This window comes from Aricia agestis, chromosome 9 (assembly GCF_905147365.1).
Source record: "Aricia agestis chromosome 9, ilAriAges1.1, whole genome shotgun sequence".
Taxonomy (NCBI): domain Eukaryota; kingdom Metazoa; phylum Arthropoda; class Insecta; order Lepidoptera; family Lycaenidae; genus Aricia; species Aricia agestis.
In genome coordinates, this window is record NC_056414.1 from 4,944,875 (window position 1) to 4,971,666 (window position 26,792).

The window sequence follows — 26,792 nt, forward strand, 5'->3', positions numbered from 1 at the left end:
ACTAGAAGTCCAATAACTACCAATTTTGAATTTAAAGAGTCTATCGACTGGAACATAGAAGTTATAGATAAAGGCCATGTCCACGCAATGAACATAATACTTTGACTTTTTAATTTAGTATTACAATCAAATAAATATACTTTGTACTCACGTATGCATCTCCAGTACAAGTCAGTTGGCAAAAATGATGTAAAGGTCACATAGGCTAAATTGTTTTCTTTGATAGTCTTGCTGAGAATGGGTTTTGTGTCACCTCTTTTACCGAATCTTATTTTACAGTCATTCCATGCCAACCAAAAGTGTTTGTACTCGTCCCTCACAATAATGTCACGAGTATCAACACGCCTGTAACTCTTCTGGTACTTCTTTATGTAGCTGTAGCCATTAGCTCCAATGTAAAGCTGGAAATATATAAAAATTAAAATAATAAAAACTGTTTGATACTTTGTCTATAATAATCATTAGTCATTGATCATTAGACAATACATAATTGTCTAATGATCAAAATATGTAACATATTATTATTTCCACAAGGCTGGGAAACCTGCAAACGAAGTATCGTCATACAGACCGATTAGCCTTCTCCCTATACTTTCAAAGATATTTGAAAAACTGCTGTCTAAACGAATTTTGCACTTTTTGGAAAGAAATAACACCATCCCTAACCACCAATTTGATTTTAGACATAAACATTCTACTACTGAGCAGGTTTACCGGGTCGCTCAACTAATTTGGAAGGTGTTAGAAAACAAGAAATATGTTTCCTCAGCATTCCTAGACATTCAACAGGCATTCGACAAGGTCTGGCACAAAGTCTTGCTCTGTAAAATAAAACAGTATTTACCACATAGCTACTTTCTACTACTAAAATCTTATTTAACAGAACTGTGTTTTCAAGTGAAAGAAGCTGATTCCACCTCTGATTTAACTACGAAATACTGGCAGGGGTACCTCAGGGCTCAGTGCTGGGGCCAAACCTGTAATATTTATACACATCAGACCTCCCAACACTAGAAGAGGTAGAGACCACCAGCCACCTACGCTGATGATACAGCTATTCTGGCGACCAACAAAAACCCAGTTACCGCATCTGAGCAGCTCTAACTTGGTCTTAACTCCATTACTAAATGGCTTCAAAAGCGGAGAATAAAAGACAGCACCACAAAATCTGTGCACGTAACTTTTACTCTGCGAAGGGAAGATTGTCCGCCTGTCTCCCTAGAAAACTGCATTCTACCTCACAAAAACAGTGTAAAATATCTAGGATTACACTTGGACAGACGCCTCACCTGGAATAAACACATCACAAGCAAGAGAGAGGAGTTAAGAGTGAAATATAAAGAACTGAACTGGGCTTTAGGCAGAAACAGTAGACTCTCACTGGAAAACAAAACATTATAATATATAAAACAATCCTGAAAGTGGTATGGATGTACGGAATTCAACTATGGGGGTGTGCGAGTAACTCCAACATCTCAATCGTACAAAGAATGCAGAACATCATACCAACACGGAGGTTCATAAAAATCTAGGCATACCCACCATAAAAGAAGAGATACTGAGGTCGACAATAAAATACAAAAAAAGGCTGGAGGTCCACCCGAATGCTTTAGCTTCTGGCCTCGTCAGCCGTAATTATAACAAGCGCCTGAAAAGGAAGGACATCTTTTAAATGATATAACTATATGGTAAACCATGAGTAATGCTATTGTAAGATGGCAACACCAACTGCAGGATGGCAACACGGACGATGCGGGCCGAGCGAATGCGAGCCTCGCATTCCGTTTACGAAAGTTGCGAACAGTGAATGTTATAATTAAAAGTTTTAATAAACTATTTAGACTAATAATTCTTGTTTTTAGTACTCTCTTTCACTATCTACAGTGGAAGAAGCACTCTACCTGCCATGCGTAGTACATTTCACCTGCTTATAGTTAAATACTGATTGCAGATTAGAAGAAAGGAAAATATTATTATTTCATACTAGATGACGCCTGCAACATTGCACTCAAAATTTGGTTATGGCACGGGAACCGTACATTTTTCCGGGATAAAAAGTATCCCATGTCCCTTCCCGGGACTCAGGACTCAAAAAATCCCCATAAAAAAATTACATCAAAATCGGTTCAGCGGTTTAGGCGTGAAGAGGTAGCAGAAAGACTGAGCTTTCGCATTTATAATATTAAGTATGGAAATATGGATTAGATTTGAGAACCATAATATTGTTGGCATCAGAATTTGAAAAATATAAATAAAAATTGTTTCTTCTTGTGTAACATTTAAAAAATGTGAGTTAATCCTTCTATTGTGGAAAAACGAGACACAATAGTATTTCTATTGTTATCGCGGTCACCGGTGACCGCTTGGGGCTTTAAAGCATTAAAGATTAAATTCATATTGGTATGGTCCATTCAGTAACTGTACAATGTAAAATGTACTATAAAATGAAATGTATGTATGTAATGTAAAATGACTGTAAAATGGCTTAAGGAAGACAAAGGTAAAATAATTGTTCGAATATACTGTGATGTTATTGTAGCAATATTTACTACGACCGCGACAATGTAATCAATGTAACTTACCCAATAAATACATGGAAGGTAAGGTTTTTCTGCCAGGCCAATAACCGCATTGCTGTCTCCTTTTATTGAAAACAGAAGTGCACCCAAATTCACTTTGTAGAAAAGTATCTCCGATTTCAATCTTGTTGTAAATTCTAAAACATTAGACCAAAAAATTTACACATTCTTCAAATAATACATAAAAACAACTTCATATTACACTGACTTTTTATTTGGTCTGAGCTGAGATTACACTTTGATAAAAATCTGAAATACCTACCAATCAAATCACCCATATTTTTATTCTTGAAAACGTATTCTGAATCTTTTATAAAATTATTTAAGTGCTGTTTTATAATATTATTGTTATAATATTGTTATGCACAATTTTTAAACTTAGTCAAAATGAGTCATAGGTATTTCAAATGGGAAATTTTACTTTCAAATGATCTGGTTCAGCTTCAAATGTAAATTTATATTATTTTTAACACTGAGAACTATTTCATTAATTTTTATTGCTGTTTTTACATAAAATTAAAATTTATAAAAACAATAAAACCCTGGTAGGTTCTTCTTCTTCCTCTCCTTTTTTTTTTTTCATATAATGGCACTTCGGCTATAACCATGGCCAGTGTCGAGTATAATATTATGGCGGGAAAACAATATTCTTTAATACAATTTTTTATATATTATCGTCAGGTCAGTCAGGTCCAAAGTCTAGTCAAAGTCTAAATATAAAGTCAATACAGGTCAAGAAGTCAAGTCGGTCGATTCAGGTAAAGTGGTAGGACGCTTTACTGAAACTTTTGATGGAGTTTTGGAGGGAACACAAAAGAGCACGTTTCTGGTTACTACATCACTTTCCCACACTTGTGCACGATAACGAATATTTAATGGTTAATATCCTACCAATATTACACATTAAAAACCCAGATAACACAATTTTAGGAAAATAATATAAAAACACAACATCACTCTTCCACATTCTCCCAAAAACCCCCTTCCTCTCCTTTTTTTCATAATATGGCGCTCGGCTCTTTAACCATGGACGGCCAGTGACAAGTAATATATGGCGGGAAAAATTTTTTTTTCGTGAAAAGTTTATAAAATTTAGGGGCTGTTTCACCACTTTCTGACAAAGTGCCTAATAGGCTATTCACAACTTTTTTGACAGATTCTCCATACTTGATCTGTCAAGTTAATTGGTGAATGTGGTGAAAGTGGTGAAACAAAAGTCGTTTTTCCAGATGATTGTCAATTCGAAAGTCTAGTAAAAGTCTAAAAAAGTAGTCAGTAAAGTCAACGAGTCAAGTCAGTTGTTTTAGTAAAGTGGTAGACCCTTTACTAAAACTTTCGATGGAGTTTTGGAGGGAACCCAAAACGGCACGTTTCTTGAAGTTGTATCACTCACCCACACTTGTGCACGACATCGATTAGGCCGGTATAGATAGTCAGTACCTACTTAAGATGCGACCCGGTCTCAAGACGCGGTTCGGCTGTGATTGGTCCAAATTTTGACAGCCAACCAATCACAGAGCCTGAACAGTGTCTTGAGACCGAGATGCATCTTGCGTACTGACTATTTATACCAGCCTTAATGGTTAAGCGGTATTTTTGGACCTAGGGTGCGTTTCACGCGGAGCTACGTTGTTGCGACTTGCGAGGGATGTGTTTTGAGAAACAATAAAATCACATATCAGTCTTAAAAATTAAAATATAAAATTATACATATTTATTAATACCAAAAATAAAATAAGTAAGTACATATTTTAATATTATGTTACCGTTAAATGTGCGTAAAACCAATGATATTGTACTTATACAGATCTGTTACGTCCATACTATTTTCCGGCTTAAATCTCTTCCGAACAATTTTCAAATTCAGAATTATTGCAAACATTGACCAATTTGACAGATAAGTGAAACAAAAGATACGAAAAACCATTTACATAAAAGAGACAGTTCTATTTTTAAACGTCGAATCGTATCGCTGTCTCTTTCTTCGCCTGAGCTATGACGAAAATTCGATTTTTTCCAGATTGTTCGAAAAAATAATTGAAAATGTAAATAATCTAGGTATTTATTGCAATCAAGACATGTGGTAAGAGATTCCATGTGTTTTGTTTGTTTTTGAGTCATAATTGGTACATTTTCGAAACAAGCACGACGTCATTTTCAATTTATTTAGGTAAGACAAGACGCGGCACGTTCGTGACTGCGCTCGATGCAGACTAAACAACAGACGGCCTAATTGGGCCGTATTTGAAGCTTCACAACGCGCGCGGTAGTAACATATCTGCTTTGAGTTTTTCATCATTGGCGTAAACCAGTTACTGTTAGACTGCAGATTAAGGCGAGGATAAACCCCAATTTGTTATTCCGTGACTCCCGGTTTACCTAGTTCCAATATAATAACGAAGTGTTAAAAAATATGAGATATAAAGCACAATATTCAAAATACCTTAAACCATAAACATTTTAATAAAACGTAATACTTTGGCTGTAATTAATTTACAAACTTACCTCCGAAAAAACTCTATTTCATCGAAATATAAGTATTAACTAGGATAATTGTACATTTTATTTGAATAAATTGTTAGTAAATCTATATTAAAAATTCTTTAACCGAACAATTTTGTTTCTTAATATTTATTTCCAAAGATATTTAAAAAAAAACATGAAAAATAGAGAAGATCCGCCCGAGAACCTACAGTTTTATGCTAAGCTAAAATGAATCTTATTGCGATGCGTATACGCTTGGTCTTTGGTTGTGTGCAAGGTTATCGTTTTTGATTGAGATTAATCCCCGCCTTAACAAGGTATTCTACAGATTATCTGGGTGAGTCAGTAAAGTGCATCACCATAATATAATGGAGAATGTTACCAAATTTTGATTATTAGCAGTCCACATTCTCTGTCAAAAATAAAGAATATTAGTGCAAGAATTACTAGGATACGTTAATTATAGTGCGTCAAGAATGTGTAGGAGGCGAAACTGCTAAAAAAAGCAATAGCAACACTCTTTTGACATTTGTCCTTTTTTTTTAAAATTAAATAAGGGGGCAAACGAGCAAACGGGTCACCTGATGGTAAGCAACTACCGTCGCCCATGGACACTCGCAACATCAGAAGAGCTGCAGGTGCGTTGCCGGCCTTTTAAGAGGGAATACGCTCTTTTCTTGAAGATTTGCAGGTCGTATCGGTCCGGAAATACTGCTGGTGACAGTTCATTCCAGAGTTTTACAGTGCGCGGCAGAAAGTTACGCGAAAAACGCACTGTGGAAGACTGCCACTCATCAAGGTGATGAGGATGGTATGTTTTTCGCGTGGGACGATAGCGAAAAGTTGCAGGTGGTATAATTCCGAACAATTCCTCAGAGCACTCCCCGTGATACAACCGATAGAGGATGCAGAGTGAAGCTACATCTCGGCGTAATTCCAGGGGGTCCAAGCTGTTTGAAACACTATGGCAGTCAACAATTCGAGCAGCCCTTCGTTGGATACGATCCAGAGGAAGCAGTTGGTATTTTGGCGCCCCTGCCCAGAGATGAGAACAATATTCTATATGAGGCCGAACCTGCGCCTTGTAGAGTTGTAGACGTTGGTCCGGACTGAAGTACTGTCTCGCTCTGTTAAGAACGCCAAGCTTCTTCGAGGCTAATTTGGCCTTACCCTCAAGATGATATCGGAACTGGACTTCGCTCGATATGTTGACGCCAAGTATCTCAATGCTAGGGGAGATGGTTAAAGATGTGCCCTCGAAACGAGGATAAACGACCATTGGTGACTTTTTAGTGGTGAACGCGCAGACTTGTGTCTTGGTGGGGTTGAATTGGACTAAGTTACGTCTACCCTATTATACCTTCTCCAATGAATTCTCCACCTTAGACACAAGTTCGTTTCGACTCTCAGTGACATTTTGCCGAGAAATATTAGGGGAGCCGGTATACACAGCATCACCTGTACTATCATCCGCATAGCAATGAATGCCGTTGGTTTGTAACATGTCATTGATATGCAGTATGAATAGAGTAGGCGATAGTACACAGCCCTGAGGGACACCAGCATTAACAGACTGAGTTTCCGAGCATTCGCCGTCAACTACGACCTTTATGCTTCTGTCTGCTAAGAAACTAGTGACCCACTTACATAATTTCTCGGGCAGCCCGTATGATGGAAGCTTTGATAGCAGCGCTTTATGCCAAACCCGATCAAAGGCCTTCGCAATATCCAAACTAACAGCCAATGCCTCCCCCTTCGACTCAATTGCCTGAGCCCAACGATGAGTCAGGTATGCCAAGAGATCACCAGCCGAGCGACCCTTACGGAACCCGTATTGTTTGTCGCTTAGCAATCCCTGGCCGTCCAAGTATCGAAGAAGCTGGCTATTGATAATGGATTCCATTATTTTCGAGAAGAGAGAGGTTATAGCGATTGGTCTGTAGTTGGAAGGATTTGAGCGGTCACCTTTTTTGGGGATCGGGTGCACCAAGGCTGTCTTCCAGGAAGCCGGACGATGCCAGTGGAATAGGAGAGCCGAAAAAGACGCGCCAAGACCGGAGCCAACTCTGGAGCACACTTTTTCAACACAATAGGCGGGATTCCGTCAGGCCCACTCGACTTTTGGATATCAAGGGAACAGAGGGCTTTTCGCACTGAGCGCTGATGAAACCGAATATCCGACATAATGCTCGTGCATCGCGGTATGGTCGGCGGTGTCTGCCCCCCGTCATCCAGGGTCGAGTTTGACGCAAAGAGCTTGCCCAGAAGATCGGCTTTGTCCTTTGCGTCCTGGGCCAACGATCCATTTCCTACGTGTAGGGATGGTAGGGTTGGCTTGCAGAAATTTCCTTCAATAGCTTTGGCCAGAGACCAGAATGCACGGGTTCCCGAGGTCTCTCAACTCCCGAGGACTCAAGTCTCTTGCCAATTCTATTGACGTGCTGTTGCTTTGCCCGAGTAATCTCTTTCTTGAGGGACCTAGAGGCAAGATTGTACTCCTTTTTATATGTGCTGGTATTTAAATCCCGAGCAGACACTGCGTTGGCCCAGGATTGGTAAGCTTCCTGCTTCCGGCGAGAAGCTTTTTCGGGGGATGAACCAAACCAGGGACGAAATCTGCCGCCAGTTGGCACTACAGTGGTCGGAATGAAAAGTTCCATCCCCTGCATCACCACATCGGCAACAGAGTTGGCAGTGTTGTCGGGATCATCCGGCGAGAAGCACACGTGCCCTCAAGGATAGGATGCAAAAAACGACCGCATCCCATCCCAGTCTGCTGACTTGTAGTGCCACACACGACGGTATTTAACAGCGCGCTGTCTTAACACCGTCGTAAGTGGCACAGAACTCCTAACAAGGCAATGATCCGATGAACCAAGTGGTGCGGTTACGGATATTTGGTAGCCGTCAGGATTTGAAGTCAGTAGGAGGTCCAACAAGGAAGGATTCTGACCATCCACATCTGGGATTCGCGTAGGCGTAGTAACCAGTTGTGTCAAGTCGTTCGCAAGGGCAAAGTTGCAGACAGATCTCCCCGCATGATCAGTTTTACTGGAATTGAGCCAGTCGGCGTGGTGGGCATTAAAGTCGCCAAGTATTATGATCTCTGCGGATGGGATCTGCTGCTGCACAAAATCTGAAGCAGCTTGCAGGTGCTCCAAGAGTCGGTCCGTCTCGGGGTCACCACTATGGGACCTATATAGGCACGCATAGACGCGAGGGTGGTCGTCGCAATCTATGCGGAGCCATAAGTTTGATAGGTCCATGACCTCAAGATTGCTGAGGCGGCGAGAGCTGATATCATCTCTGATATACACACACACTCCAGCTTTGGGTAGAAAGGAGTGCTCGAGGTGATACCCTGGGTGGGAAAGGTATGGTGTTCACTCGGAGATGATATCTGCGTCTCGGTTAAAAAGAGCAAAGCCGGCTTTGCCGTCTCAAGGTGGTAATGGACGGCATTAAGGTTGGAGTGTAATCCCCTGATATTACAAAAGTCCATGTTTAATATCGAGGGGGGTGCCTTTGTGTGTTTGCTCTTGCCCCAAGCAGATTGGAGCGCAGTTTTGCCCTCCCCAGAATACGAGGGGCAGCCTGGACGTCGACGTTCAGTTCCAGGAGTTCCTGAGCATGGACGTCCAGAGAGGGATTCTCCAACGCAGTTGGTACCCTCCTGGGGTAACAAATTGTTTTTCAACTGCGGCATTTCTAGGGGGGTAGGGGATTGGGCCTCCGGTAAACTCACTCACTCGGCGAAACACAGCGCAAGCGCTGTTTCACGCCGGTTTTCTGTGAGGCCGTGGTATTTCTCCGGTCGAGCCGGCCCATTCGTGCCGAAGCATGGCTCTCCCACGGACAAACTCCTTTTGTTGTATCAATACTCTATGACATAAAATTTACAAAACAAAGATTTTCAATTTGCTTAAATTTAGTTTTACAATGTGAAAACTACATGTTACTGTGATTATTATTAATAATTAAAGTGAAAGACGTGTCATAGTGCTGAAAATTTGAAGATTTTCATTGAAGAAAAAATATAGTAAACCGCGAAAATATCACTGGAATTCTCGCGGCCACATTTCCGATTCGTTCAATCGCCATAGTAGCAGGTAATTATGCGTTTGTTTTATAAATTTTGTTTGTTAATTTAGTTGTTTATTGCAATTTTAAGTAGTCAGGCAGTAAGTATTATGTGGTATAATAAAACAACAATTTTATTTAAACCTTATGTTTACGTAAACAATGAACTGTCAAAGAAATCTATCATATAACGCGCCTAACAATGATTGATACTTTGACTTAGGTGCTTTGCGTAATTATGTATCTTAGATAGATGTAGGGCAATTCCATATGTGACTGACTCTACATTTGATACGACTTGCGTTTTATTTTGTCATATATTATGGTTACTATAATGTTGTTAATATCAATTTTAAGATGGCTTTGTAGCAGATAAAATAAGTTAACTTATGTAGAAAAAATGGTATACACTGTTGTTTTCAAATAGCATTTATTTAGTCAAACATAAACGTGACCGACACTACATGCAAAAGGAAGTCGTTTCCGAGAGTGTTTGTAAACTCCAATAATCTTCCTCTCTGTGTGCTAAATAACTCTACTTTGTATTTTTATCGATAGTTCATTAAACAAACTATTATAAAATGGTTACCTGTAACCTGTAAGTTATTTAAAAAAATATTTATTAGCAAAAGAAATTGTGACCGACACTACAGCCCAAAACGTGACCGACACTACACTCACTTTGTGCAGGTAAAAGTCGGTAGTTTTACATTAAACTTTGAAATTTATGTATCTCAGCACGTACAGTACGAACTCTAAAAGTATATAAAAGCTAATCAGTAATTAGTTAATTCATTAAAATGCTTTTTTTGAACTTAAACGTCACAAAAACGAAATCACTAATAATTAGTAAAAAGTAACTCAACACGAAATCTTCTCAAAAACTATTAACATAATAACCCAAGAGGCAGCGATGGGCAGACTTTCGTTATTTGTTTACGCTAAAAATTTTCCATTATATGAGCCCTATAGAGGTAAGAACGACCAGACACTATGGAGTTTCGGTCGCTATTACTTTAGAAGGTTTCCAGTTCTGCAGGTCTATCTTACGTTCAATAAAGTTTAAAAATCAATAATTTTATCTTATTTTCTTGCGATATCTGTAATAATCTCATATCCTACTGCCAGATTTTTGTGACAATTGCTTCCCATTTCCAGACATCGCAAAATTTTGGATTTTATTTGACTTTGAGGTGGTCTGGCAGGTTCTTAAAATAATAATTTAGCTTTCTGCTTCTCTCTCTGCTTTTTATAGCTGTTTTCGCCATCTATCAGCAAAAATAATAAACAAAACGCTACTTTTGGGCGTGATCGACTCTATAATGTGACCGACACTACAAAAATTTTTTTTTGAGTTTAGGTGTTATAAAAAAAGATGACAAAATTTTAATGCCGCGCCGGTATCATTTGAGTAACGCCGTCACGTAGGAAAGTTTCTAATTTTGTTGATGTAAAAGTAATTTTACTGTAGTTATAGACAAAAGTAATGATTTTTATGTGACCGACACTACAACTCGACACTGTGATCTTACAAGCCCATTATATCTTTATAAAAATGAATTTTCTCGAATCTCAAAAGCTATATCGGTATTTAATTGTTTGATCAATCAGTGTGTAACAAAATATGACAAGAATTTAAAATACATAACGTGAAAACTAAATCAGAACTTCATCATACAAAACCACACTCAGCCGAGCTCACGACATCATCTCATAAATGGCAGCTTTGCTAGAAAAGTAATGCTTAGAAATTGTTGCTTCTACAAAATCTTAATAGTGCCATAATGTTGTGACTATAATTAAGTATTTTTAATACAAAAAACAGGTATTTATTTTTTTGGTTTATGGTAGACTTTTACATGGAACTGCCCTGTATAAAAAATTCTCTTGTCACAGTGTATGTGCTTAACTCCTTTAACACTTTGATGCAGCGTTATATAATATTATAATTATTACGTTTTATGTTTACAGGTAGCAGAAAAAGCGTTTAACGAAATAACCGAAATGACTGGGAGAATTTATGCTAACATTTTGAAAAAAAAAAACACTGAAAATAAATACAAGGAGTGGGAATTAACCCTTTATTAGGATATTGAAGGGCTGATTATTGAAGATGAAAGTGCCTCTTCACTGTGACACCACTGCTGTAACTACATGGACCTAGAAAGTGGCGATGATTCTGTTTCCGGCTGCATTGTAGAATATTATTTGGATGATCATATTTTATTAAAATAACAAAACCCTGTTTTTCATTTATTTATTTTTTGTAAATTTCTTAAATAGTAGTTCCTTAATAAAAAAGGAGTGAGCTTCTCTCAGCTCTCACTAGTCATCAAAGTAGCTCTGCAGCTCTCAGGGAGAGGGTACTTAAATAACAGGTGTTATAAATTCATAATATGTAACACTAGTGACTAGATGTTCCGGTGAACTTCGTGTCACTTATAAACCTTCCTTGAACTTCCAGGAATATATTTTTAAGACTAAAATTAGCTATATCGGTTCAACCGTTTAATCGAGTTATTCCATTTTTTATATAGTCCGTCAAGAAAGTGAAGAAATTAAAAAGTGGCATCATCCCTTTCAAATCAATCTAAGAAAATCCGGCCAAGTGCGAGTTGGACTCGCCCATGGAGGGTTCTGCAGCAGCAATAAGGTATATTTCTATGAAATTAAGAGGTTTTTGATTTATTTTCATATAAAATTTCGTAAATTAAACACGTACTACAACTACATCATAATTATTTCAAATTTTCTTAACTACATAATATATAAATCATATTTACAACGTGTTTTTTAAACTGTATAAAGTATCAAAATCTTTTATAGTGACTGGATACAGTGTGGCCATAAGAGACCACACCGGAAACAAGTGGCGACTCTATTAATGTCGTGACTTTTTTGACGGGCTATAGTTTCCGATTTATAAGCAAAACAACAACTTTGTACAACTGATTTGATAGATCAAATTGATTAACGTTATAATTTAGTAGCGAGATACTACTCGTGTGTATATAGCAGGCTGCAGGGGTCACCAATTAGTTTCGCTCAGGGTCCTTTTTAAGAAATAAAATGACCTTCGCGGTCCGGACATTTATAAAAAAAAAATTAGTAAACAAGTGTTATTACGGAAATTACAAAGGTATATTTTGTATCAATGAGAAAAGTGACATTTTTTTTAATTTTTAACGAAGTTCATCTTCGAATATGCTTGGTCCGCACACAATGCGTCGGCGGTCCGGATGCGGACCGCGGTCCGCCATTTGGTGACCCCTGGTATAGAGTATACAATACAACGTATAAATGTACCCCCTTAAATATTAATTACATTTTAATTTGATTATTAATAAAGTCAGCTATTGCACCCATTCAGTCATTAATTATGCAGCTTAACTACTGGTCCGATTTTAACAATTATGGCTAAAATCGGATCAGTACTATACCTGCTACGAGGGGCACATACATCAACTACAGAAATCCTTCAACTACAGAAAAAAACCGGCCTAGTGCGAGTTGGACTCGCGCACGACTGGGTTCCGTAGCGTTATAGAGCGAAAGTAGGGAAAAAGTTGTGTTTTTAATAAAAACACAAATTTTTCCCACATATAAAAACTTTAATGTATGGGAGCCCCCTTATTTATTTATTTTATTATTAAAAAATATTACATAATTTTGTGAAAACTTGAAATTTTCACATAATTATACATAATTTTGTGAAAATTTCAACCCCCTTGGCCCAAGTACTAATAAACGGAAGAAGACAAAACACTGTATAACTATTCAAAGCTTACAACAAGCAACATGCGAAAAATTTCACTCACAAGGTATATTACACGAAGCGAAATACGCTTGAATTTTTCAACCGAACGTTATGAGTTTGTAATTTGTATAAATGTTTTTCGTACACAATAATATTTGTTTTTCAAAATAGTCCACGTTGAAAAATATATTTTATTAAACATCGACAAACTCTGAACATCGTGCGATATAAAGCTATTTTTGGAGGGTCATTGTACAAAGTAATTATTGTTCGAAACAATGCCAAAAACAAATCGTCCATTTCGAATCGTTGGCAATTAAGAACCGTTTTTCAAAAAAAATCAATTGACTGACAGCTGTCAGTGTCACATTTTATTTCTGTAGCACCATTGATAATGGACGCGGCATAATGGTCTCTAGAGTCTGGCCAACGAAAGCTGAACCAAGCATTTATTTTGATTGGCAACACTATTCTGCCAGTAGATGGTTTGCGGTTGCACGATTTCATGATCTTGATACTTGGTCATAATTATTATTTTATACTCTTGTGATCTTTTAATTTTTCATACTAGACATGTTATTTATTTTATTAAATGGTATTTTTATTGAAAATCTTCACGAAGATTCGGATGAGAAACAGGAAAGTTTCCACCATACCATTGTGACCTAATTACCCATCGCATATTCTACTCTCTCGTTAATACCGATTAGACAAAAACACAAATAAAACACAATTATTTTACGTGCACTTTTTCCACTATATTCATTTATTATTATTACAAATTTTAGCTAAAAACACGACCGGTTTCGAAACAATTCTACTAGGCTTAGTTAGCAATATATTTTCTAAGTCAGTATAGGCTATAATTTATGTTAGACTTTTCTTTTATAGGTGCATAATTTTTTGCACATTGGAGTAATACAATATCTAGCATCAGCAGAAAATGATCTAAATCTTTTTTTCCTACTACATTATGTAATACCATATAAATAATTTTTAAATTTGCCGCGGTTTGCTTGGTTCAGCTTTCGTTGGCCAGACTCTACCAAATCAAAATACTGTGGCCGGTCCGCCATTTTATGTTCCGGTTCTCCGAGGTACGTAAACTGTCAAAGTGTCGTATTATAGGGATGTCGAAATTGAAAGAAAATATCGATATATCGATGCATAGATATTTGAAAAAATATCAATATCGGTCTCGATATATCGCGAAAAAAATATCGATATTATCGAATTTGTTTTTTTTTTTAAATTAATTTATAGTCCGTCAAAAAAGTGAAGAAATTTAAAAAAGTTTGTCCTTGGATCGGTACGTTTATATTTTTACTAAAATGTTTGTTATTTTACCGATGGCTTGACTTCGTATGTGCTAATTTAGTTAATAATTAGACAATAAATAAGATTTGTGATAGAATAGTAATATAACATGGCTTGATTTTCGATATTATTTAATCAACATAGAAATTAGTAGATTTGACGTTTAGTGATGTACTTTTTTATCGAATTTAAAAAATATAAGGTGAAGAATCTGATCATTTATTTAAAAGATTTTAACCTTAACAGCTCACTTATAACATCTTACTTATCGATATCCTCGACAAATATCAACCGAGTGTCCCATCACTATAGACCGCCATGTTTAGTTCTTGGCAATATGGCACCGGCCACACTTTTTTGTAGTTATGTCGCTTCCATCTGTTTCCTTATTTATTGGAAACTATACGACGCGGGCGCCCGGTAACGGTGTGACGTCATATCACAATTCCGCCGCGCGGGCCCTATACAATAAACGTGATTTTTTGCTCTATCTTAATAACGGCAACAGGTATGCACTTGAAATTTTCACCAAGGCCTTAATTATATGTGTACTTTAATAATTAATTATAATATTATAATAAAATAAAAAATGAAGGGGGGCTCCCATACAAAAATCACAATTTTTGGCCTATTTTGCTCTATAACGGTATGTGTATTCATGAGCGAGTCCGATTAGTAAAAAAATACAAATAAATAATCGGCCAAGTGCGAGTCGGACTCGCGCACGAAGAGTTCCGTACCACCACAGTGATTTTGGTATGGGAGGCCCCCTTAAATTTTTATTTTATTTTAATATTATTATTAAATATTAAAGTACACAATTACACATAATATAATTAAGGCCTTGGTGAAAATTCCAAGTGCCTACCTGTAATTGCCGTTATTGATAAAGAGCAAAAAAAGCTAAAAAATCGCGTTTTATTTATTGATTGAAGAATGTTACCTAATTTTGATTATTAGCATTCCATATTCTGTCAAAAATAAAATACCGGCCAAGTGCGAGTTGGACTCGCCCATGAAGGGTTCCGCAGCAGCAATAAGGTTAATTTCTATGAAATTAAAATGTTTTTGATTTATTTTTATATTTCAGTTGATTTAATGAAAGTAACATTAAGGTTTACCATTTATGACGTATAAAAAAACTACTGGCTAGATCTCGTTCAAACCAATTTTCGTTGGTAGTTTTTATAGTAATGTACATCATATATTTTTTTTAAGTTTTATCATGCCCTACTTTAGAAGTTAGAGACATTTTACCACATTGGAAGATTCTCTCTCGCAAACTATTCAGGTAAGAAAAAAATGATATTAGAAACCTCAATATGATTTTTAAAGACCTATCCATTGATACCCCACACGCATAGGTTAGATGAAAAAAAAATATTTTTTGTTTCAGTTGTACCTATGGGGACCCCTAAAATTTTTAATATTTTTTCCATTTTTGTATCAAAATCTTAATGCGGTTCACAGACTACATCTATTTACCAAGTTTCAATAGTATAGCTCTTATAGTTTCGGAGAAAAGTGGCTGTGACATACGGACGGACAGACAGACAGACATGACGAATCTATCCGTTTTTGCCATTTGGCTACGGAACCCTAAAAATACTAGTGAAAGAATTACTTCGATATACGTTATGAAATAAGGGGGCAAACGAGCAAACGGGTCACCTGATGGAAAGCAACTTCCGTCGCCTATGGACACTCGCAGCATCAGAAGAGCTGCAGGTGCGTTGCCGGCCTTTTAAGAGGGAACAGAGTAATAGGGGAGGGTAAGGATGGGATGGGAAGGGAATAGGGGAGGGTAGGGAAGGGAATAGGGGAGGGTAGGGAAGGGAACAGGGTAGGGGATTGGGCCTCCGGTAAAGTCACTCACTCGGCGAAACACAGCGCAAGCGCTATTTCACGTCGGTTTTCTGTGAGAACGTGACATTTCTCCGGTGGAGCCGGCCCATTCGTGCCGAAGCATGGCTCTCCCACGTCTAAAATAGACGACGTCTAAAATAGAGAATATAGTTTATAGAGCAAAATAGGCCAAAAATTGTGATTTTTGTATGGGAGCCCCCCTTAATTTTTTATCCTACTTCCTACTAATATTATAAAGGCGAAAGTTTGTTTGGATGTATGGATGTGTGGATGTATGGATGTTTGTTACTCTTTCACGCAAAAATTACTGTACGGATTTTAATGAAACTTTACAATAATGTAGCTTATACATCAGAATAACACATAGGCTACAATTTTAACCGACTTTCAAAATGGGGGAGGTGTTATGTTCGTTTTCTTATATTCAACGATTACTCTGCCGTTTGTTAACCGATTTTCAAAATTTTTCTTTTCGTGTATAGAGTATCATTCCAATTTGGTATTATATTCACAAAAGTGGTGATCTGATGAAGGATGCATAAGTAATCGAGGGAACTCCTCAAAATTTATATGGAAACATGTGGTGACTTCGGTTTCGTGAGAAGTATTCTAAGCATAGGCTACCAACAAGTAAGATTTTGCACCGAGGTATACCTGGTATACCGTGATTCGGAAGGTGCTTAGAGAACTCCTGATTCTTTATAGATACAATTTGGGAGTTTCGGCGTTGTTTTAAGAACGGAAAGCATATGCTACTATGCAAATGACATTCATCATCACTACCATATATCGTTCCATGGTTATGACTTATGAGCCTATAATGACCCTGTTATTGGTACTTTTCATAGTCTTTTAGATCGAGACTCGAGTTTGTCAAGCGATAATTGAAAAAAATCTATACTTTAATATTATAAACCTGAAGAGTATGTTTGCTTGAACGCGCTAATCTCAGGAACTACTGGTCCGATTTAAAAACTTATTTCAGTGTTAGATAGCTAATTTATCAGGTAAGACTATAGACTATATATTATCACGCTAAGACTAATACGACCGAAGAAACTCAGTAAAATGTGGGAAAAACGGGGGAAATATTAGAAATTACGAACTACTGGAGCAATTTTTATGGCAATATTTGACACAGATATAGAGTAAACCAAGTGAAGGGAGTAGGAACATAAGAGCTATTTTTGTAGGAAAATGTACGGTTTCCGTAAAATTCCTAAATTACGCGGGCGAAGCCGCGCGGGACATCTAGTTTTATTATAATATTTTTATTAATTATTAAAGTATAATTTAGACCTTGGTGAAAATTTCAAGTGCCTACCTGTTGCCGTTGTTGAGATAGAGCAAAAAATCACGTTTATTGTATGGGGCCCGCGCGGTGGAATTGTGATATGACGTCACAAGCGGTCGCGGGACTGTTAGCGGGAATCAATATTTTTCGAAACTTTGAATGCCTATAAAATCAAAACTACTAGGTATTTTTGACTACAACAAAAACTAGTGTATTTGTATACATACAGGCTTTACTGTGACAAAATTTCAAGCAATTTGGTATACCTAGTAACATTCTCCATTAGTAATAAATATATTAAATAGTACTTAAATAAAAATTTTTATATCAACAGGGTAACAAGGTAACAATAATAATTAGTCACAGCCTTCTCCAGGAGGAGAAGTTCTCCTTCTTAAGAAGAAGTAGAGGAGAATTTCTCCTTTTTCTCCTTCTAAAATAGCTTCCCCTAAGGAATAGCTAGTATCAGTATGGTATACAATAAACATCAAATTTCCTGGCAAGTGGGAATTAAAAACGTGAAACAAAATATCTTTTCAATCAGATTAATAAAAGTCAATTTTCATGATCTTTTGTTTCAATATATCAGATTGACCATCTTCTCGAAACAGGTGTACTGCCCCCCCTAAAATCCTGGGTACGCCCATAGTCACATAATAGATTCATTATCAGAATCACTCTCATCAAACTCATTTTCATGAAACTCCCTCATGTCCACTTCCACCATATAGTTGTCGCTGGTACTCCGTTCGTTGGTGTATGGCACCACTAATATCTCATACTCGTTTCGTTCGATTTCCCGACCATTGTACGGTATGTAGCACAATTTGTATTTTGGCTGCACTTTGCCTGGTATAAGATGTCCTTCATATTCAGCTCGGCCAACATACAGCTTGCCTCTCTCAAAATCCTCCGAGTAGCCAGCTTCCACCGCTCCAACAGGTATAATGTTTTCGCGCGTTTTCTGCCATATACAGTTGAAGCCACTCAGGACCTGCAAATTTAAATGCTTATTCAATAATCCTGATTCCATATCATATTTTGTAAATTACTGAGTATCAAAGCTTCATATTCGGCCAAAATAATCATGTTCGACTAAATGGAAGGCCTGCTGAAGAATATAGACACAATATTCCAGCTCCTCTTCCCTCTTAAATGACATTATTTACATTATACTTGATTCCATCCTTGGAGCTTTGGCCAAATCGACACACAGTTGGACCCTTCAGATAAGCAAATTTGACGTGGGAGAGCCATGCTTCGGCACGAATGGGCCGGCTCGACCGGAGAGATACCACGTCCTCGCAGAAAACCGGCGTGAAACAGCGCTTCCGCTGTGTTTCGCCGAGTAAGTGAGTTTACCGGAGGCCCAATCCCCTACCCTTTTCCTTTCCCTACCCTCCCCTATTTCCTCCCGTACCCTCCCCTATTCCCTTCCCTACCCTCCCCTATTACCCCTTAGAAGGCCGGCAACGCACTTGCAGCTCTTCTGATGCTGCGAGTGTCCATGGGCGACGGAAGTTGCTTTCCATCAGGTGACCCGTTTGCTCGTTTGCCCCCTTATTTCATAAAAAAAAAAATATATATTTGGGACATTTGTGACTTGAATTTGATACGTAATTTTATAAATGCCACAGCTAAAAAAAATGACGAAATTAATATACTAACAACATACCTACCTCAAATTCGTTTTTCTCATGTGCGGCCCCACCCCAGGCAATGTATCCGACGCCTTCAGATGGCACAAATTTACCACTTGCCAGAGAACCTCTGTGTGGAGCACGTATTATGTATAGCGTTTCATTTTCATAGCCCCCAATGAGGGCGTTATCTGGCAACTGGTCTGTAGCTGGTATCCACTGTGGCTCGCCACCGGTAAGTTTTGCGGTAATGGGTTTCTCAATGTATGGTGGCACTGAAAAAATAAAGGTATAATGGTCTAGACTCTATGCTTACGCCTGTTTTCTGAGGTGATTTTGTCAGTACTTAATGTATTCATTAGTACCATTGACAACTTATTTCTGAATAAAAAAGTGAAAGTATAATCTAGGTTCAATTTCATGGACTGTTTATTAATTTATATTTCATAAACCGTAAATATGGATTAAATAACTCATAGCTTTCTTAACACTTCCATGCATGATGTCTCTGACTAGAATAAAAATATAGTTACATCTACTAAACACTAGATGTCGCTATTAGGACTCTGCATTGGTTATTTGGAGTTTAAGTAAAAATGAAAGAACTGGGCTTTACTCAATTATAATAAAAACAAGTTATTTCATAGCATGCTCATAACAAAATTAAAATACAAAGTGCTTACTTATGCATCTCCAGTACAAGTCAGTTGGCAAAAATGATGTAAAGGTCACATAGGCTAAATTGTTTTCTTTGATAGTCTTGCTGAGAATGGGTTTTGTATCACCTCTTTTACCGAATCTTATTTTACAGTCATTCCATGCCAACCAAAAGTGTTTGTACTCGTCCCTCACAATAATGTCACGAGTATCAACACGCTTGTAACTCTTCTGGTACTTCTTTATGTAGCTGTAGCCATTAGCTCCAATGTAAAGCTGGAAATATAAATTTATCTCTTACTAGCTGTTGCCCGCGACTTCGTCCGCGTGGACTTCAGTTTATAGCGCGCAATGTCAACAAAATTGGTGTCAAAAGCTTTTATAAAAAACCCTGGTACCCCTTAAATCAAAACAATAATATTTAATTTTTTTAAAATTAAACTTTACATTTTATGCCAAATTTTAAAGCTTATTTAGCCCCCCACTTTACCCATAAACTATTTAATTTTATCATTGATAGGTTTAAGCCTTAAGGTTACGTCACTGCATAGATAAAGTAATAATAATAAATAAATAAATAAATAAAACTTTATTCCGATTTTTAAAAACATAACACAACCATAATATTAAAACAAACATAAAGTAACAACACGGTAGAAAACTAAAAAAAAAAACACATTATAAGGATAAAGGAAAATAAAAACATTAACAAAAGAATCTTAAAACTAAACAGGGTGTATTTTCAGTTTGTGGCAGTGCTATGCCAAAAAAAATGAGGAATAGGTGACCACTCAGGTTATGACAGCGACAACGCCGCTGTCCCTGGTCTTCCGTGATCCCTTGCCCCATCAATAAATTAAACAAAAAAACAAAACAAAAGATGTTCCAAGTGCAAATTAACTCGCAAAACTCCGGTGGAAAAAATGAGGATTTGAATCATTAATATATACCTACATAATTATAGTATGTTTTGTGTTATTAACAGAATAAATATGATAATAAAATTGTAATATGTTAGTTTATTGTGAATATTATTTGTTAAGGTATTACAGAAAAAATACATAGAATTATAATAGATAAAAAAATAAAGAGGAAATATTATATACTACATATAAGTAGTGCTTAAAATGTCGTTTAAAATTATCAATAAACTTTAAGGACCTCAGCGGTGGCAGAAGGTTATTCCACACTTTACTGGCAACATGTCTAAAGCTTCCTCTAAACGCAGCAGAGTGGTGAGGTTGATTGATTAGGAGGTAGCCCGAACCCCTGGTGGCCATAGACAGCTGACTGTCGCCAGCCCACTGCAATTTATTATATAGGTAGATGGGTGTTTTTAACCTAACGACTCCAAAGAGAAGCGTGGCAAAATGAAGTTGCCGACGATGCTCCATGTTCAGCCATCTCTCTTTGTTTATATAGGGAGAAACATACGTTCTAGGAGGGACAGTCAGACAAAACCTTGCACAAGCGTTCTGTACTTTTTGGATATTTTTTTTTGATCTAGACAGTAGGCACGGTCCGGTAACGGCATCCGCGTAATTCAATTTTAACAGGACCAGAGATTCGCAGACGGTGATGCGTAACTTTTTGGGTAAAAAGGTTCTTATGTTATACAGTAATTTTAATCTGTAAAAGCAACTGCTTACCATTTTAACTGTGTGCTTTTCGAAACGTAAGTTTTCATCCATAATGATTCCCAAATTTTTTGCTTCACTGACTCTTTCTATTGCTTCACCTTTGATGTTAATTGAAAACTGAGTGTTACAAACTTTTTGTATTTGAACTTTAGAACCGAGCACCATGTATTTTGTTTTTGACGGGTTTAAAGCCAAAGCATTATCTTCTGACCATTCAAATATTCGCCTCAAATCGTCGTTCAACATGTCTATAGCCTTTTGTAGATTGCCTGGTTTGAATGAAATATGTAATTGAATGTCATCAACGTATATATGATATATTTTACAGTGACGAATATGCTGGGTGATGTCTGCAGAGTAGATGCTAAAAGATTTAGGTCCAAGTACTAAACCTTGAGGTACACCCCTATCAACAGCGCACGGTTCTGATTGCGTAATAGCACCCTCTGTATTTCGGATTTCTACGACTTGCGAAGGGTCTGTGAGATAACTAGAGAACCAAGAAATAGAATTTTCGTCGAATCCGTAATATTTTAACTTAGAGAGTAGTAATTGAACATTTATAGTATCGAACGCTCGCGAATAATCCAGTAGCACCAGAATAGTTGCTTCGCCTGTATCTTGTGCGCAAAGTATTTCATCAATCACATCAAGAAGTGCAGTTGTAGTACTATGGCTTTTACGGAAACCTGATTGAGCTGATGGTAAAATATTATTATTATCTAGATATTTAGTAATTTGTCCACAGACGATTTTCTAAAGGATTTTCGACACACAAGGTAGAATACTTATTGGTCTGAGGTCCTTGAGATCAGTTACATTGTCTTTTTTAGGAATAGGTTTTACTATATCTTGGTGCCACAATCTAGGAAAGGAGCCAGTAGAAAGAGAAGTATTAATAATTTGAGTTATGGTCTTGAGGCAGATATCAGAACGAGTGATCAATAAAAGCATATCCAGTGAAATGCCATCAACACCTAATGCGTTAGATTGAAGAGATCTAAGGATTTTTAATACTTTACTGTCGTTTACAGTATTAAAACTAAATTTCGCGGGGCCAAACGTGTTGGTGTCGAAAAAAGCAAGTGTGGGTGATGGCACTACATTAGAGCCGGGGACGTCAAGAAAGAAATTGTTAATAAGAGTGGGATTGCAAAGATCTTGTGGAATTGTTAAATCAGATTTACTTTTATTTAAATTTATATTTTCTTTTAAATGCTTCCACATTTCTTTTGGAGCATTTATGTTGGAATTAATGAATTTATCGAAATATGCCGCTTTTTCTCTGTATATAGCCTGGGATACCTCGCGTTTTAGATCCTTATAATAGTTTATGTGCACCACATTTTTTGGTTTACGCGCTCGTCTGTAAGCAGCGTCGCGTTGTTTCATCATGAGTTTAATATATGTTATAGCTACCGGTTTGATTTTAGGTATATGAATAAAAAAAGTGAGAAATGCATGATTACTGAGGTCAGCTATATAGTCTACCGAAACTCTGTCCAAATCAGCATTCGTACATATGAAGTCAATGAGGGTCTCTGTATTTGAAGAAAAATGTGTTGCCTCCGTAGTGCATTGACGCAACCGGTGGATGGATGAAAAGTCCTGCAACATTTTATATTTTGGCGTTCCAGGCTGTCGAGTCTCTTGTGCATATCAGATCGCCACTCCAACATTTCTTGACGATACTCTCGCAGTTCAGCCATGTACAGGGCCATCTCCCTACGCATCTCTACTATTTCGGACACGTCAGTTGAAAACATTTGGGAAGGAGAATGGCATGTACTATTCAGTGTGCTAGGGCTAGCTGCATTAAGTGGAGTCGTTTCTTTTTTGTTGCAGCAGTCGGAGCATGACCAGGACTTTGTCGTATCAATAACGCCGACACATATTTTATGATGTACTTTTGTACATTTGTTACACTTAACGGCATCTTGCGGTGAAAGGAACCTTGCAGCACAGCTTTTACATTTAGGCATGATTAAATCAATACAATTAAAATAGGTCCGAAGTAGTATCCAGCACTCTACATAGATGGCGCTTCTATAAAACCTATTATTGATTTTTTATGTATGGAAGATAAATTTTACTTAGTTATTGTTACTGATTTTTACTAATTATTTAATTGTTAATTATTTATTACTCACTGTACACAGAAATATTCCAAATACACTCAATTAATTAGAGAACACTCGCAAGCGCTTTATTATTATTATAGTTTTCATGCAAAGTGTACTGAAATTTGCAAAGCTCGTGTTCAAGGTTTAAACTTTATTTTAAACTTTTTATTTTACACTTTCAAACTGTCTTCTTATTTTTTTTATAATATCACATTAACTCTTTAGGTTTTAATTGAAATATTATTGACTTCTTTACTAGTTATCACTTTTAAAACTATTTTTAAATATTTTTAATGCAGAGCGAAACAAAAACTGTGCGTGACCGATAACGCGCGGGGGGCTACCAAGTACTGAGTTATACATAAAAAAGAAATCGAAAAAAATCGAAACTCGAATATACCACCTCTTATAGAAAGAGTTTGAGCAAGCGTCAGCGCAATGTAGAAGACGCACGGTGCCATCTATTATGAATTTTTGGAACTAACTTAATTTGAACAAATTTACGCATTTTCACCCCCTTACAACCCTTTTTTCCAGTAAAAAAGTAGCCTATGTCCTTTCTCAGGCTTTAGACTATCTGTATACAAAATTTCATTACAATAGGTTCGGTAGTTTTGGTGTGAAAGCGAGACAGACAGAGATACTTTCGCAATTATAATATTAGTATCGATTATGTCTACATACTGTAATCCAAAACGCTGCATACATCCGAACAGGGTATATATTTTGGGTGTTCGGACTATTGAGGCCCTACTGCACCATGAAAACTGTTTGATATTTATAATATCAATTAAATATACATAAGGATCCACCTTATGCAATTAATTTATATTATAATAATATAAATGCCAAATCGTGTATCGATTGTATGTGGTATCGACACTGACCTCCATTATACAAGTATAATGGAGGTCAGTGGGTATCGATGTAGCAATGCAACAACAACAATATTTATGTAGCATACCCAATAAATACATGGGAGGTGAGGTTTCTCTGCCAGGCCAATAACCGCATTGCTGTCTCCTTTAATTGAGAACAGAAGTGCACCCAAATTCACTTTGTAGAAGAGTATCTCCGATTTCAATCTTGTTGTAAACTCTAAAACATTGAAACCAAACAAATTACTCATCCACAACTTCACATTAAGTACATTAAATTTTTAGTAACAATGAAATACTTGCCAATCAAATCACCCATATTTCTATTTAAAGCTCTTGATAATTTATATTTTTATAATTATTTGACTGTCGTGTAATTAGAAAATTATTTTTGTTTTGCACAATAATTACTCATAAACAATGACTCATACTTATTCTATACAAGAAACTTTACTCTCAAATTTGTTTCACATGATCTAGTTCAGCTTAAAATGTAAATTTATATTGTGTTTAAACTGTTTATCACTGAGGACGATTTTAAAATACACAAATTATTATTTATAATTTTATTTTAGTGTACACAGATTACTAGTAATTTGTTTAAGTACCTATTATTTTTATTCTTCTTCTTTTTGTAACTTTTTTTTTTCATATAATGGCACTTCGGCTATAACCATGGCCAGTGTCGAGTATAATATTATGGCGGGAAAACAATATTCTTTAATACAATTTTTTTATATATTATCGTCAGGTCAGTCAGGTCCAAAGTCTAGTCAAAGTCTAAGTATAAAGTCAATACAGTCAAGAAGTCAAGTCGGTCGATTCAGTAAAGTGGTAGGACGCTTTACTGAAACTTTTGATGTAGTTTTGGAGGGAACACAAAAGAGCACGTTTCTGGTTACTACATCACTTTCCCACACTTGTGCACGATAACGAATATATAATGGTTAATATCCTACCAATATTACACATTAAAAACCCAGATAACACAATTTTAGGGAAATAATATAAAAACACAACATCACTCTTTCACATTCTCCCAAAAACTCCTTTTTGTAACTTACATTTGATATTTTTTTCTTATTATGGCACTTCGGCTACCTAAAAGTCAATATGGTCAGAAAGTCAGTCGATTGACGATTCAGTAAAGTGGTAGACGCGCTTTACTGAAACTTTCGATGGAGATTTGGAGGGAACACAAAATAGCACATTTCTGGATATTGCATCACTTTCCAACACTTGTGCATAATAACGAATATCTAATGGTTAATATCCTACCAATATTACACATTAAAAACCCAGTTAATACAATTTTAGGAAAATAATACAAAAGCACAACATATCACTCTTTCACATTTCCGGCAAAACTGGACCAAAATATGACAACTATTGACATAAATTTATGACAGAGAGAGACAGCGTAATATTTTCTTCTACTTTTATTTTCTACCGGCTTTTGTTAATTGTTCTACGAAAACTTTATCACAAATGAGAACATGAAAAACTATATTATACTGCGCGTCCACCGGGTCGGAAGCGGAGCGTTCGGTGCGGACTGCGGACGGAGGTCGGAGCGTCGTCATCAGCGAAATGACGTTCCAGTGCACGCAGTACCTATATAGAAATATTTAAATACATACACAGTACCAACTACCATAGAAATCAATATAAAGCAAGAAATCCGTCCGCTGCGTATGCTCCGACTCCGATCTGGTGGACGCGAACCTTAGTCCAGTGTTACCTACTGTGTTAACAGTTTCTTGCGTACCTACTTGATAATGGAGATCAGTGGTTTCTTAACATGGTGATAACCCGCGAATCGGAAAGCGCGGGAACTTGAAGTCGCGGTATTTTTTCTTAAAATTTTAAAATTATTTTTTATACAACTCGGGCGAGTTAACTTGACACCTGGCTTAAATTTTACCCCTCCCTCGCTTCCCCGCGCAGCACCCCGCTCTCGTCGTACGCGTCCAGTAGCGTTAGCATATTATATCTGTTACCGTTACACGTGTGTTATTGAGTTTGCGTTTCGGAGTTATTTGTTAGTAGTTAATGGTTATTGTTTTTGGATTTTTGTTGAGTTTTGTTGTGTTATCTGTTAGTTGTTACGTTTGAACGTTAAATTTGTTAAGTTTTTGTTATTCGTATTAACGTTTGAACATTGCCGTGCGTCTGTGGTATGAATTAGCTACTCACGGAATATATTAATATGAAGCTAGATACAAATTATCGGACGCATCCATAAGCCTCGTATTCCTGCTGGGGAACCCTTGGGCGAGTCCAACTCGTACTTGGTTAATACTGTGGTTAGTGTAGCCCTATAAAAATAACTAGTTCCGGTAACGTAATTTTTTTTGAAATAACTTAAAATAAAAAAACTTTTTTTGCACTCAGTACTTAAGAGAAACGTCAATTGAACCAGGTGTCATGTTAATTCGCCCGAGTTGTATGTAAATAGTTAATTATATAGTTTATTT

General features: G+C 36.8%; 2 protein-coding genes across 2 annotated transcripts in view; both read right to left on the reverse strand.

Moving 5' to 3' along the window:
* LOC121730400 overlaps positions 1-3,039 on the reverse strand; it is a 40,289-nt gene extending 37,250 nt beyond the window's left edge. Inside the window, exons 1-3 of the mRNA XM_042119424.1 lie at positions 2,842-3,039; positions 2,583-2,716; positions 152-401 (exon numbers count right to left, since the gene is read on the reverse strand). Coding sequence (XP_041975358.1) covers positions 152-401; positions 2,583-2,716; positions 2,842-2,857 — 400 coding nt within the window. The 5' untranslated portion in view covers positions 2,858-3,039. The remainder of the gene's footprint in view (positions 1-151; positions 402-2,582; positions 2,717-2,841) is intronic.
* Positions 3,040-17,930: 14,891 nt separating this feature from the next.
* LOC121730399 lies at positions 17,931-24,858 on the reverse strand. Its single transcript, XM_042119423.1, has 5 exons — positions 24,619-24,858; positions 24,402-24,535; positions 19,701-19,950; positions 19,057-19,292; positions 17,931-18,371 (listed from the first exon to the last, which is right to left on the reverse strand). Exons 1-5 carry the CDS (start codon positions 24,632-24,634, stop codon positions 18,027-18,029), a joined length of 981 nt encoding a protein of 326 aa, XP_041975357.1. The 5' UTR covers positions 24,635-24,858; the 3' UTR covers positions 17,931-18,026.
* Positions 24,859-26,792: the final 1,934 nt, after the last annotated feature.

Bases quoted from the DNA above. Each gene is read 5' to 3' on its own strand.
- LOC121730399 (XM_042119423.1), bottom strand. The intron at 19,951-24,401 runs GTATGCTACATA...TTATATTTCCAG, and splicing joins ACCTCCCATGTATTTATTGG to CTTTACATTGGAGCTAATGG. The intron at 19,293-19,700 runs GTAAGCACTTTG...TTATTTTTTCAG, and splicing joins CTTGTACTGGAGATGCATAA to TGCCACCATACATTGAGAAA.